Source organism: Lissotriton vulgaris, chromosome 5 (genome assembly GCF_964263255.1).
Source record: "Lissotriton vulgaris chromosome 5, aLisVul1.2, whole genome shotgun sequence".
NCBI classification, from domain to species: Eukaryota; Metazoa; Chordata; class Amphibia; order Caudata; family Salamandridae; genus Lissotriton; species Lissotriton vulgaris.
The window spans coordinates 787,554,017-787,567,376 of record NC_141693.1 but is presented as its reverse complement, the minus strand read 5'-3'; the positions used below and the strand labels follow the sequence as shown (position 1 = coordinate 787,567,376).

The 13,360-nt window shown below is 43.5% G+C and overlaps 1 protein-coding gene across 2 annotated transcripts in view; it reads right to left on the bottom strand.

The window, feature by feature from the left end:
- The window catches only part of LRRC20 (leucine rich repeat containing 20), a 1,555,127-nt gene that overhangs the window by 1,410,852 nt on the left and 130,915 nt on the right, over nt 1-13,360 (bottom strand). For both annotated transcript variants that reach the window (XM_086922260.1, XM_086922261.1), the window contains exon 2: nt 7,623-7,765. In XM_086922260.1, the coding sequence (XP_086778386.1) occupies nt 7,623-7,692 (70 nt within the window). In that variant the 5' untranslated portion in view covers nt 7,693-7,765. The remainder of the gene's footprint in view (nt 1-7,622; nt 7,766-13,360) is intronic.

The following is a 13,360-nucleotide window of genomic DNA, read 5'->3' as shown; positions in this document are numbered from 1 at the left end:
AACGCATAGATTCTTATTCAATTGAAAGTGACATTCATTGTCACTTATCAAACCATTTTCCCATCCAATATTCATCATCATCATAATCAAATTTCTTTATTCGGTTTCATGATCAAGAAAACCATAAAAGCAGAATGTAAAAACCAGGATAAAATAGCATATACAATAGATACAATCTCAGAAACAAGCCTATACAGGAGCCAAGTTCAAGTGATAAATACAAAGTGTGTGAGAAATACCAAACATCAGTAATGTTGGAATACAACTACTAAAGACAATACATTTAAATCAGTGCAACAAATAAAAGTGAAAATTAGGGAGCAACCCAACTAATCACATCCCGCCCTCAGTTTAAAAGCAGATTTTAAAAAGCTTAAAACATGAAATACGATATTCCCCGACAGCATCTGGAGAAATATGAATGCAGGCCGAATTTGTTTAAAGTTGGCCTGTTTCAAAATGGGCATTAGGTATGATTTTCTCGGGGTATCATAATATGGACAGAACATGCTAAAATGAAGCATGTCCTGCGGAGATGTACCATCGCAGCCGCAGGACGGGAGAGCTTGCCCTCTATTTGCACCCCGAGGGTGAGATAAAAGTAAATAGAACAGGTCAAACCGAAACCTGGTCAGGAGGAATCAATCATAAGAGTTCACTAAGCCAGAAATATATGGCTCCGCTTTCACAGTGGACCTTAAAATAACAAAGTGACGAACGCTTGGCTTCGTGAGCTCTCTCTCCTCTCTTAATAAGTCTGGCGCATGCTAAATGCCAATCTCAGGGTGGGAATGTTTATTTTGCGGATACCATCAGGAGCAAAGAAAAAAAACGCTTCTTCCCAGATTAGTTAGAGTTCTTTTAATATATTTTATCCATGCTATCCTTAGGGCTTGATCCAGGGATAAACAATCTTTGAGGATAGCCTTGTTTAACAAGTCTCCCTCCTCAACCCATATTTTTAACCATAATGACAGTGGGCTAAAAGCTATCTGGTCTTTGATGTAGGGCATGCCCAGCTCTTCGTGAGCAATGAAAGAGGGGATACCCTGAGAGACAGACAACAAGCCACTCATGAACTTATTTTCCGAGGTTTGAACATCCTTGGTATCTATATAGCCCCAGATTTTACCACCATACAAAACTTTCGACACACACTTTGCCCTATACAACTACAGGAGGGCCTCCAGCGGTATTTTTCCCAATCTTGCGGCAAAGTTAAAAATTGCAGCGGATTCCCTGTTAAGGTCGTTTGTCTTGCGGGTGAGTTGAGGGACCCAATTCAGTTTATCGTCCACAAGTCCCCCCAGGTAGGAAAAAACGGAAGTTTTGGGGATAGGAGTGGGCCCTACCCTTAAAACATAAGATCTAGTAGGACGGGTCCCCAGTTGCATAAAATATAATTTGGAATTGTTAATTTTTTTATCCAAATCTCCCATAAACTCAGCAAATGAAGATAAAATCGTTTGTAAGCTCAACTCGGGCCTCGCCATCAAGACACGTTGTCTGCGTATAGCAGAACGGGAATGCCTCGCTGACCAATATGAGTATAATCAGACTTGGTCTCCAGAAGAGTTTCCTCCAAGTTATTAATATAGAGGTTAAAAAGAAAAAGGGGCCAATATGCAAGCTTGGCGAACTCCGACCCTCACAGGGATGGAACGAGATACATTCAGGTTTGATGAATAACGCACTACGGCTTTCGTGTCACGGTGCAGGTCATAAAGAAAAGAAACCAGCTCCTTATCTACCTATAAGGCTATTAGGATCTGCCATAATTTACCCTTATTTACGCAATCAAATGCGGATGACAGATCCATAAAGGCCAGGAAGATAGTAACCCTAGGAGCGACAAGGTATTTACTAGAGATTAAAAAGAGGTTCAAAGATTGTTCAGTGGTAGAGTGGCCAGGGCGAAAACCGTATTGGGCGTCCGACAGAATGTTATTATCAGACGACCAGGTTGATAACCTATCCAACAAGATTCTACCAACCACTTTTACCACTGAGTCTATCAACTCATTTCATCTTCCAAAACGACTAGTTTTTTATGGATGCCCACATTTATGGGTGAGGTGGGCGGGGCAAAATCTCCCTTAAAAATGCCCTCAAAATAACAGACCCATTCATTTTCAGTTATGTTGGCTTTCAGAACATTAGCAGCCTCTTCTCCCAGAATAAGGCTGTTTATGATGCTCCAGAACATAGCAGTACACTGATAAGTAGAAGCTACCATGAGGTTGCTCCAAGCTTCCTCCTTCAGGGCAGCCCTGCGGTTCCTAAGAGCTAGTTTATACTGCTGTCTGTGGATTTTAACTAGGGCAGCATTTCTCGGTGAGGCGTGAAGAGCTAGTTTCAGCCTCCTGCCTGTGGGTGAGCAGTCTGAGTTGAACCATCTAGGCCCCCTCTCCCTCTGATCTCACTGGGACAGGACGGTCAATCAGTCAACAACAGATCCGTAAATTGTTTTGACGACGTGGATGATAGACTCGCCTGTCTCTGACTCCATATTCTGACATATCAGAAATTCTACTCGGCACGACTCCGATAAATACCTGTACAAGGCATCTGGAATAATCTGGCCCCATCTAAGACGGCTTCCTCCATCTGTTGCCCGTAAGACCACCACTCCATAGTCTGTCTTTTAAGATCAAATGAAGGCCAGATACCTTTGATGCATGAAGGGTTATGATCGCTATAACTACTAGCTAATATAGCGAACTCCGAGATCAAGTAATAAAGGAGAGTAGAAGTTAAAATTAAATCAATAAAGGAGGGCTCCCGACCCATCCCTTTAAAGGTTGGAAAGAGACATCGGCTGGACGGGGTCAATTTCCTATAGTTAATTGCAAATCCAGGTCGCAAACCAAAGTATTTAATTTCTCACCCTCCTTGCAATGTGCAAAATGCACACCGTCTACAAGAGAACAGGAGGACTGCTCCCTAGCCCCTGAACCCCCCTGCCTTGGGGCACTGCATAAGTACGTGTTAAAGTCCCCTACCAGGACAATATTACCAGGTTTACTAGACAAAACCTTGCCGTTCATTACAAATGAACATAGGCGGTGATATTAAACACCTGGGGGAGGAAAGAAGTCGCACTATAAAAGTTCAAAAGCGTTACGCTATGAGACCCTGAAACAAAGGATAAACCCTGGAAACACGAGTTATAAGTGTCTAATACCACAAAGTCACCTCGTAGACCAAGAGATACATAAGTGGCCATCCTGACCTTGATGGAATTGCAGGGATGTTAAAATGCTTAAAGCCCTCCAGGAAGTAGATAGTGTTAACAGTCCAAGCCTCTTGGAGAAAGATAATGTCATATTTTTTTACAAAAGTTAACCACCCCGGATCCAAAAGAATTTTGCCAAAGCAGCTATGTTCCAGGAAATAATGTTAAAAAATGTTTTACCCATCATATGATTATGACGGTTCACCTTAGCCACCTGATCCTTAGCAACCGATTGCGGAAGCAAAGTGGATTTCCTTGGGCACAGACCATCAAGTCAATCACATTTGTCTAATTGACCCTGAGGCTCAAATGAGTTAAATAAGGGAACCAAGGGTGGTTGTAAAGGCCAGCCCAATGGAGACAGAGTCAAGGGTTTCATTGGGTGAAACATCATAGGAAGGGATGGATAAAAGTAACCCAAGGGAAGTGTTCTTATGGAGGAGCGAAGGCCAGTTTTGTCACCATATGTGGCAGCATGAAGGATCCTTTCTGCCAGATGTGGGCTGTTAAAATTAATGATGATACAGCCCCCGTCACACTCTTTTTCAAGCCTCCGATCCAAGTCACCCTCCTGACCATAAGAATGTCTTTTTCCAATCTATAACACAAGGAGGTGTTGATATTGAGCCAGTGGAGAACCTTGTTCTTAAATTGAAAATAAACCTCAGGAGTGTCGGGCTTTAGAACTAGCACATTGCCTAGCACCACAACATACGGTGTTGTCTCCGGGGGTAGATGGATGGAAGTTGGAAACTGGGGTATTCTGGCCTGGTGAGCAACGGAAGTAGTTGGGGCACCCCTTCTGCGCCCCTAGCTTGTGTGGCTGAGTCTCTGCAAGTGATAGTCTCTGCTCTGGGTAACAATTGGCGAGATGGCCTCCCCTTCAACCCCCTAATAGATGTTATGAGGTTGACCAATGCTGGTGGGAGGGCCAGGTGAAAAATCTTGCTTGCAAGGTGGGGGATTTGGGCAAGGTGCGTGTTATTTGAAGCAGAAACAACGGGGGCCAACCTACCCGATACATGCTCTACATCTTCCAGACAGGGGATGAGATTAGATGTAATGAGGGATTGAGACAGAGTTGAAAGGTCCTGCTCTATGGAAGACAACCTTTGTTTTAATGGTTCCAGCTTGAGGTCCAAACGATCAAAAAGGGAACTCAGACCAGACTCTAACATAACCGCCAGATCTTCTTTCGTCACAGGTAGTGCAGCTGGGTGATTGGTGAGGGTATATCCACTTTGGATCATTTCACCTTAACCCCCCGTGGCGGTGTATTTACTCTTAGCCCCAGATCCACAAGGCTGCACCCCTTGAACAGCAGGTCAGGAGACTTTTATTTGGATAGGTATCCTGCTCCCTGATGACATCTGGGCGTTTTGTGCATTAATCCTAGAAAATCACACAAAGGAAGCTGAGGAATGTCCTGCATATCCTGATGGTCCATCACCAGGCTCATAGGTCTTCCTGAGCTAGAGTGGTGGGAGGAGTTGTCACTGAGATATTAACAGGGCTGTGCCTGTCCTCACACAAAGCAGTCTCCACCCCCTGTAGTGTTTCTGGAGCCAGGTCATGGAAAGGCAGGATCTTGTGCACTACAAAGACTTTCCTTTGAAAGACCTCGTTGACTATGAACCTCCAGGTAAATAGAACTGTGGCTACCTGCTGGGGAGTTATTAGGATTCTCAGGAGAATCGTCCACTATCTCTCACCTCAGGCACGCAAGCAGACTGTAGTCGCGTTGGTGTCCTCCCGGCTGGATTACTGCAACGCTTTGTATGCAGATATCAATAAGGGCCGCATTCAACGCCTTCAGAGCGTGCAGAACGCGGCGGCGAGATTTGTGCTTGACGTCCCCAATTCCTTTTCTGCCACTTTAGCCAGGAAGAATCTCCATTGGCTTCCGATCCAGCATAGAATTTTGTTTAAAATTCTATGTCTGGCTTTTGGAGCACTATTGTCAGGACCTTCGGATGCTTTAGGTTCCCTGCTAACTTGCTATACCCCCAGCAGGAGCCTCCGTTCCTCCAACATGAATCTTCTGTGTATCCCGCGCATCAAGAAAGTCAGATGGGGAGGTAGGGCCTTTGCCACCGTGGCCCCCAGTCTGTGGAATGCCCTCCCGGCTGACATTAAGGTGCAACCCTCGTTGTCACTTTTTAGGAAAGCACTAAAAACGTGGTGTTTCATCAAGGCCTATCAGTAAGCTTGCTCTGTGGATATTATAGCCATTTGGATTAGGCGCCTTGTTGCCCTATGGGCTAAGTAGCGCTATATAAGTCGGGTTTCATTCATTCATTCAAGTTTGCCTACTTCAAATGCAGAAATTGGTATAAGTATTGGAGCTGTAACACCATGTCTTCAGAACACTTCTGAACTAATAGGAGATTCTGCCAAGAAGAAGAGCTGGAAAAGCTGTAGGAAGAAAACTGCCAGTCTGCTTGTTGCTGAGTTGTGTTGGCCTACTGCTTGCTGCTTCTGTCTTGAGCACTGAACCCCTGAACTTTGCTTTCTGTATACTGCTTGGCAAGATTCTCCAAGAGCTCGAGTGTACTTTCCTCCTGAGGAGAAATCTCAGGGCCATCAATGACTTCATCTGCAGCCCCTGAACTCCTCTTCTGGGAGTTCTGGCCTGCCAAGTGGTGCCAATTCCAGTTCTGGGCCCTTGGTGGTAGTTTTGCTACCAAGGACTGAAGAGAATCCACATACCGACCTTCAGCACCGTTTTTTCCCACTGCAGCAACACCGTGCATTGAAAAAACACTGCATCACTGTGGTGCAGCTGAAGAATAAACACAGCACCTGTCGTGCAGCTAAAATACCACCGCAGCCTGAGGCCCGAGCACTGTCACCAACGTCCGCAGCACCTGCTCTGTCTCCGCATTTGTAACACACTCAACTTAAAACGGTATCATGATCATGTTAAAATGGTCTTGAAAAACCTCCACTGGCTGCAGGAGTATTTAGTTAAAAAAATGATGCTTTGTGCACAAGGTCTTGTGGAGAGCATCCGCTGGATACCTGCAAATGGTGTCACACTACACCTGCCAACAATCTCTTTGTGACTACTTCAGACTTGATTCAAAGAGTATCTTCATATGGCTAAAGCATGACCATCAATCCCTAGGGGCAGAGAATGCCAAACTCTAGAATGCTTTGGATCCATACCACTTGCTATATCAAATCGAATAAAGCTATGTTGACTGACTGAAACTATGAGATTCTGCAGCTGTGGAATTTTCCGCATAGTTACGGATTAGTGTCTTTTGCCGCATAATTTAACCTCTGCTGCATAATTCGCAGATTTCACACAAAAAAAACTGATTCAGATACCTCAGAAAAGTGCCAAAATGTGGTTCCATGTAATGGCAGGCTCTTTCCAGAGGTTAACTGATGAGATTTCAGTTGCTGATTGTCGATTTACGGTGTTCAACTAGTACTAATCAGCAGCAACTCTGTTCAGGCAGAATCAATTGGTGTCAAAATGTCAAAGTAACACAATAGCATTATCACAATAATCAAATACTTTGCTTCGTCTTGGTGCATATCTTTGTCAACTATGCTGCACAATTTAGCCCTCCAACGCCACATAATTCCAGTCGCTCTTTTATAACTCATCCTTGTAATAAAACTCTGTGCAATGATGTACTACGAATATGGTGTGCATATGTTCAGCAGATATTGAACTTCATATTTGAATCCAGACTGTGGTTTTGTATCAGCATTGATGGATGAAGCAAACATGAGAAACGCATCAAACTGAATCAAAGAAACATGGCATGGGCAAGGAAGCCGGCAAAAGGTTTAGCTAAAAAGTCTTTGCTGCATTTCCCTGGATGATATCTACACCCTGTGCTCCATTTTAGACTATCCAAGCAACCGACAAAAACCTTTGAGAATCAGATTTAAGAAATGGGAACAAAATAAACTATGTGAAACACAAAAGTGTAATTGATTTCTATGTTAAGGATATGTCAATGATCTCTGATTCGTCTTGTCAATTTTTGTCCAACACCCATTTGTAATAAGATGTGTGTTCTAAGGATAAGTCATGTTCAATGTTGGTTCCTTCATCCTGACCAACATGATAATAAATAATATTCTATAGCAGACAAGAGAATATGATAGGCAATCTGATAGCTAATTCATTATTCTTCTTTCATCTATTCTAAAGAAAAGTGTAAATGATAAACTGTCACCCAATTTTTTTTTACTTCAACTCATGTTCTTCAGGCAGCAATTTGTGAGCTTAAGAGACAAATCATAAAAATGTTTATTCAATGGATACATAAATTGCCTTTTCAATATTACAGTATGTGCACCTTGTCTGGGGTGGGGGATGAGAAAGGTCAATTCTCATCCATCCCAGATAAAGCAGCCAACTTACCAAGGAAGTCTTCTTCATTTTCCACTGTTTCGTTGACCTTTCTGGCAACTCGGGCTACAGCATCTGCCATTTTCTTTGCCTGAAGGCGTAGCTCCAGGTCACTTGACTCCTGGTCTTCCAGCGCCGTACAGTTCCCAACCAATCTGACGCCAAGAAAGCAAAGAGTAATTTGAAAAGGTTTGGTTCTCCCTTTATTTATAACAATAAAAAGCGCCAGCCAATGGCCCAATCGCACATTACAGTTCAATGGATGCCACTTACATCAAATAAAACCCAAACTAATGCATAGATAACGAGTGCCCTGAAGAGGCAGGTGGTATTTAGTGGACTATATGCCGGGGTTTTGGATTTATATGGTGTAGAAAATAGCACCAAATCTGAGTTTCACCTTAAAAATGTGATTTGACTTGGGGATTTGGAGAATTTGTGCACCAAAATTCAATTTAAAAAAAAAAATATTCTTTGTTTTAAGTTTTTTACAGCATTGAATAGCATAATTACCTAGACAGTCATGGCATAGATTAATTATACACACAAGATGATGGACGGAATGTTGCACAATGGCAAAACATTCACCCCCAGTCACAGATCTGGGTTTAATCCATTGGTATTTTGCTCACCAAGCCACCCCAGTTCAGACATGGCCATATGCAAATCAGTCTTGACCCTGTGCCTCATGGGAACAGTCCAGACCAAACTGCCAAGTCATGTCTTTCCTGGACCAGAATCAAGCATCCTAGGACCAGTTTCTGGCTATCAGCCGTCTTCAGCCAGGATAGCTTGGCTCCAGTGACGTAGTGAGCACGGGACCCACGTCTGGGCATACCCTTACGACATAGGGTGAACAGCAAAACACACAAGATGATGGACGGAATGTTGCAAAATGGCAAAACATTCACCCCCAGTCACAGATCTGGGTTTAATCCATCATTATTTTGCTCACCAAGCCATCCCAGTTCAGACATGGCCATATGCAAATCAGTCTTGACCCTGTGCCTCATGAGAACAGTCCAGACCGAACTGCCAAGCCATGTCTTTCCTGGACCGGAATCAAGCATCCTAGGACCGGTTTCTGGCTATCAGTCAAGCTATCCTGGCTGAAGACGGCTGATAGGCGGAAACTGGTCCTAGGATGCTTGATTCCGGTCCAGGGAAGAAGTGGCTTGGCAGTTCGGTCTGGACTGTTCCCGTGAGGCACAGGGTCAAGACTGATTTGCATATGGCCATGTCTGAACTGGGGTGGCTTGGTGAGCAACATAACGATGGATTAAACCCAGATCTGTGACTGGGGGTGAATGTTTTGCCATTGTGCAACATTCCGTCCATCATCTTGTGTGTTTTGCTGTTCACCCTATGTGGGAAGGGTATGCCCAGACGTGGGTCCCTTGCTCACTACGCCACTGGAGTCAAGCTATCCTGGCTGAAGACGGCTGATAGCCAGAAACCGGTCCTAGGATGCTTGATTCCGGTCCAGGGAAGACGTGGCTTGGCAGTTTGGTCTGGACTGTTCCCATGAGGCACAGGGTCAAGACTGATTTGCATATGGCCATGTCAGAACTGGGGTGGCTTGGTGAGCAAAATAACGATGGATTAAACCAAGATCTGTGACTGGGGTGAATGTTTTGCCATTGTGCAACATTCCGTCCATCCTCTTGTGTGTTTTATAGATCAATTATAATCATAACATACATCACATGTGTTGCGTTGTAAAGAAAAACAACTGCAACAACGTGGATGTGATCGGTGGGATCCTGAGAAGACCGGAGTAGGTTTGAAAGGTGGGTGGTCATTGTTGATGAATGTTTGACTAAGGGAGACCCCCTCTTCCAGGATCCGTTTGATCTTTTTATTTTGCGCAGCTGGTATTTTAACCAGCCGGTGGGTCTGTAAGTACGGTTACACCACCACATGCACAGCATACCTTAGCGTTTGTGTGCTGAAAAAATACTCACAAACTCACGTGGCTATTTCCACTTTTGTAGCCACATCACAGTTCATGTTCTTTGGTCCTGAAGAAAGCTTCATTACTATTTGGGAGGCTGAAACATGTCGCCCAGTATTTAGGGGATATTGAGGGCCTATTTTTCATCTTCACTAAATACCCACCTTGATTTTAATCGTGCCCTAGGTTCCCATGAATAAATCTTTTTCTGGTTGGGAATCCTAGAGACATTTTTAACCTCACCACTTTTTGAGCACACACCACAGTGACAAATCGAAACCCACTCCGCTGTAGCTCAGGCATTGAAGCACAGCTGGGTTGCACTCAGCAGCCCAGCTGGGAACCCTATGATGAAGCATGCCACCAACTAGGTTGGCGGGTGAGGGTTCTTCTCACAAATTCACAGTAGTTTTGTGCTCCAGTGGATGGCACTTAGTCAGCCGAACTAAAGGATTCATTAGTGGGTCCGTCCACGTTGTTGCAGTTATTGTCAATCAGAGGATGAAGATGCACCCCTTTGTCCTTCCTCGCTCTCTCTTTGATTCTTCCATGTTGTAAAGAAAATCAGACTTTCAGATATTTTCAATGGGTTACCAAGGTAAAGAGCAATATACATATGTCATACAATTAAATAGGGTCAGCAACCAGTTCAGCACATTCCCTTTATATTACAGGCACTCAGTTCCACCCTCTACTAGAAGCAACCACCACTCTCCTTATGCCACACCTCAGGTAGCCTCCCAGTTTTATCTCATGGCTCGTACTTCACTATTTGTAGGTTCTAGTCAGCCTCCCCTGCTGTGAACTAGTTACAAAACTGCTTTTCCCTTCGCTGGACACTGCAATTGTCCCAGTGCGAGCCAAGAAAGCTTGCTAAGCTTTCCAAATATTTTTTGGATGAATACAATTGGTAATAATTCTCAGTAAGCATCTGACTGTGTATTAAAAGCGCGTCATGTCTGCGTGCCATTCTTTTAATATCAGAATTGGACTCTGTGCCCATCTTAATGCTATTCTGCACCTTCCGAGCAGAAAGCCTATGGCCACCAGGCACCCCACTGCAGTTGGGTTCTCTTTATCATAAACTAGTAAATCCAGCAAAGGAGTCATCTCCATGCTCTTGCCTATTATCTCCTCAAGATCCGCTTGCACTGCCTGCCAGAACCGCTGTATATCTGAGCAAAACCATACCACATGCACTAACTCTGAATCGCGCGCCGCACAACGGGCGCAGTTCGCACTATCGAAACCAAAATCCACATCTCCCATTATTTGGCAGGCATTATCCCCCCCAGGAAAATGTTGGCATCCTATAATAAATATAATATATTTTGGAATCCTATAATAAATATAAATACATATGAATAATAAACATTGTGGGTTTGATCAGTAAAATTTATTTTGCACAAGAGAGGTTTGCACAAGGATTGTTAATTACTGAAACACTCGTAATAATGGCTTAATTACTCTAGTCACGATGTCATAAGTTTCATAATCATCTAATTTTATCACACACAATTACTGATGGTGTATGTTTATTTGATAGGTGATGTATACAATAAACCTCCTGAGTGACACTGTTAAGTTGCAGGACTACCTAGACAGGTCTCAAAATGTTAGTGTTTTGTCTATAGTTTTCTCATTTTTGTCTTATCTAGGCTCCCTAAAGTTGCTTCAGATTTATGTTTGCTTCCTACACTTTTAAATGCTTGAGGAATGTTTGCATTTTGTATACAAAGGCAGGGTTTTGAAATTCCCTTCATGGAAGGTCATTGTTCTGGTGCATATACTCCAGTTCTTTCAGGTTCATACAAAGGTGATTTTGCCATCCGACTTGGTCCACCAGTGCGATGAAATGACTCTATCCAATGAATTTTAAATCACAAAGCCAAGGTGCCATTCAACTGGTTGACGATGTATGGCAAGAAAATAGCGAATAAGAAGAGAGAGCAGAAGATTAAAGTCTCTGCCACATCTTACAAGGACAGGGAATTACTTATTACTTCTTATTTACAAGTCAGTCACTGTTTTTTCTTAGAAGTAGAGATTCATGCAGCAAAAACTACTTTGGACAGTGTTAGAAGGAGGCTAGCAAAACAAATTCCAAAAGTTTTTTTAAGTAGTCAGCTTCCAGTGTTGCCATATACCTGCACTGCTGAATCCCAAGACTGCTTGGAGCCAGATTACGAGTTTGGCAGTGTGGGAGCGGGCCGCCACGCCACCGCCTCACTCCCACACTGCCAAACAGGACAGCCTGCCACCCACCAGATTACGAGTTTCCTCGTAGTCTTGCAGGTGGTACTTAGGTGTTCCCACAGTGGTGCCTTTAAAGAGGCCCCACAATTGGAGCATCAAAGCCCATTCCTGCACGTCATAGAGTAAAGTCCATACAGTGTAGGAAAGGGGGAGCATGCAGACAGGGGGCAAGCCATGTGCCCCCCTGCATGTGTCCCATGCCCCTAAGGAAGGAAGGGGCCCTGTGGGGCCCCCTTAGTTTACTCACCACCACCCTTTCCAATGCGGGTTCACCGCCGTGGTTAGGGTCGCAGTGAGGAAACTCATAATATGCTTGGCAGTGCCGTAATAGCACCGCCAAGCATATTGCGGCCTCAAGTCTGCCATGCCAGCACCAGGCATCACGGCTCCCTGGCAGCTGCAGCGGTCCTCTCACAGTACGACTCCTGTACTCGTAATACAGTTCTGTTAAGGTGGGTGACCCAATATACCCTTGCGAGCTTGGGCTAAAATTCAATATAGAGATAATTGCTAACAAGGGAATTTGTTTGCACATACCTAAATAACAGGAGGTTGATCAATCTGTACTGTAATTGCTTATAGGATCAACATAATTCAATTAAAACCTGTTGTTCTTATAATTTGTCATTTTCAATACTGACAATGTGGCACATGCTCACAAAACGAAAAAGCTACACGGGAAATAGATTTTATAGAAAAATCATTTTTTTATAAAGTTTTCTTTATCAAGGGTACAGTTTATTTTAAAAAACTGTGAAAATCAATCAACAGTATACAGGTGGACCAGAAATAGATTAATTGTTCTTGAAGACCACTTGCGTTGTGTTCCACTCTTTACAAATAGTTGACAACGAATCTTGCTGACTGTATACAAAGATATCGCTGTTTAGAATCAATCTAAAAATGATGTGGACTCATAAGTCAACTCGTAATACAGCGGTCGGACCACTGGTGCGGCAGTCCCCAAACACCACAGGACCGCCACCACGAGTTTGGCGGTCCTATGGACTGGCAAACTCATAATTAGGTTCTTAGTTTTGATTCCACGTCATCTATCTTTCTCCCACGGCTCTACACTTTAGGAGTATATATCACAATCTAAGAGGATCTGCATCTTCCATGCTTTATCCCTTTGCCTCTGTTTTCCGATTTTTATATTTCTCCTTTGTCACTGTTCTCCTATTGGTATGTTTCTCCTGCTTTCTTCCTTCCATAACTTTCACTCTTTCTTGCTTTGGTTTAACGTCCGATGAAGAAAAATCTCAGCCCACAAAAATGTATGCCAGTGCACACCACCACCAACTACTGCCACAAATTAAGCGCTGGTCTATCAGCCATCAGTATGAGCATGCTTTTAAGACAGAAACAGAATAAAATAAAACCATCAAAAAAGAAACATCAGAGAAGTGAAGGTAGAAGGGCATTAGAGTAAAATAATGGCGAGTTAACAACATTTTTTTTATTAAGAGCTGCTTAAATTGGAGGAAGAGGAGAAATGGTATGTTAAGCGCTACCATGAACAAAAACAAGCATTGGCATA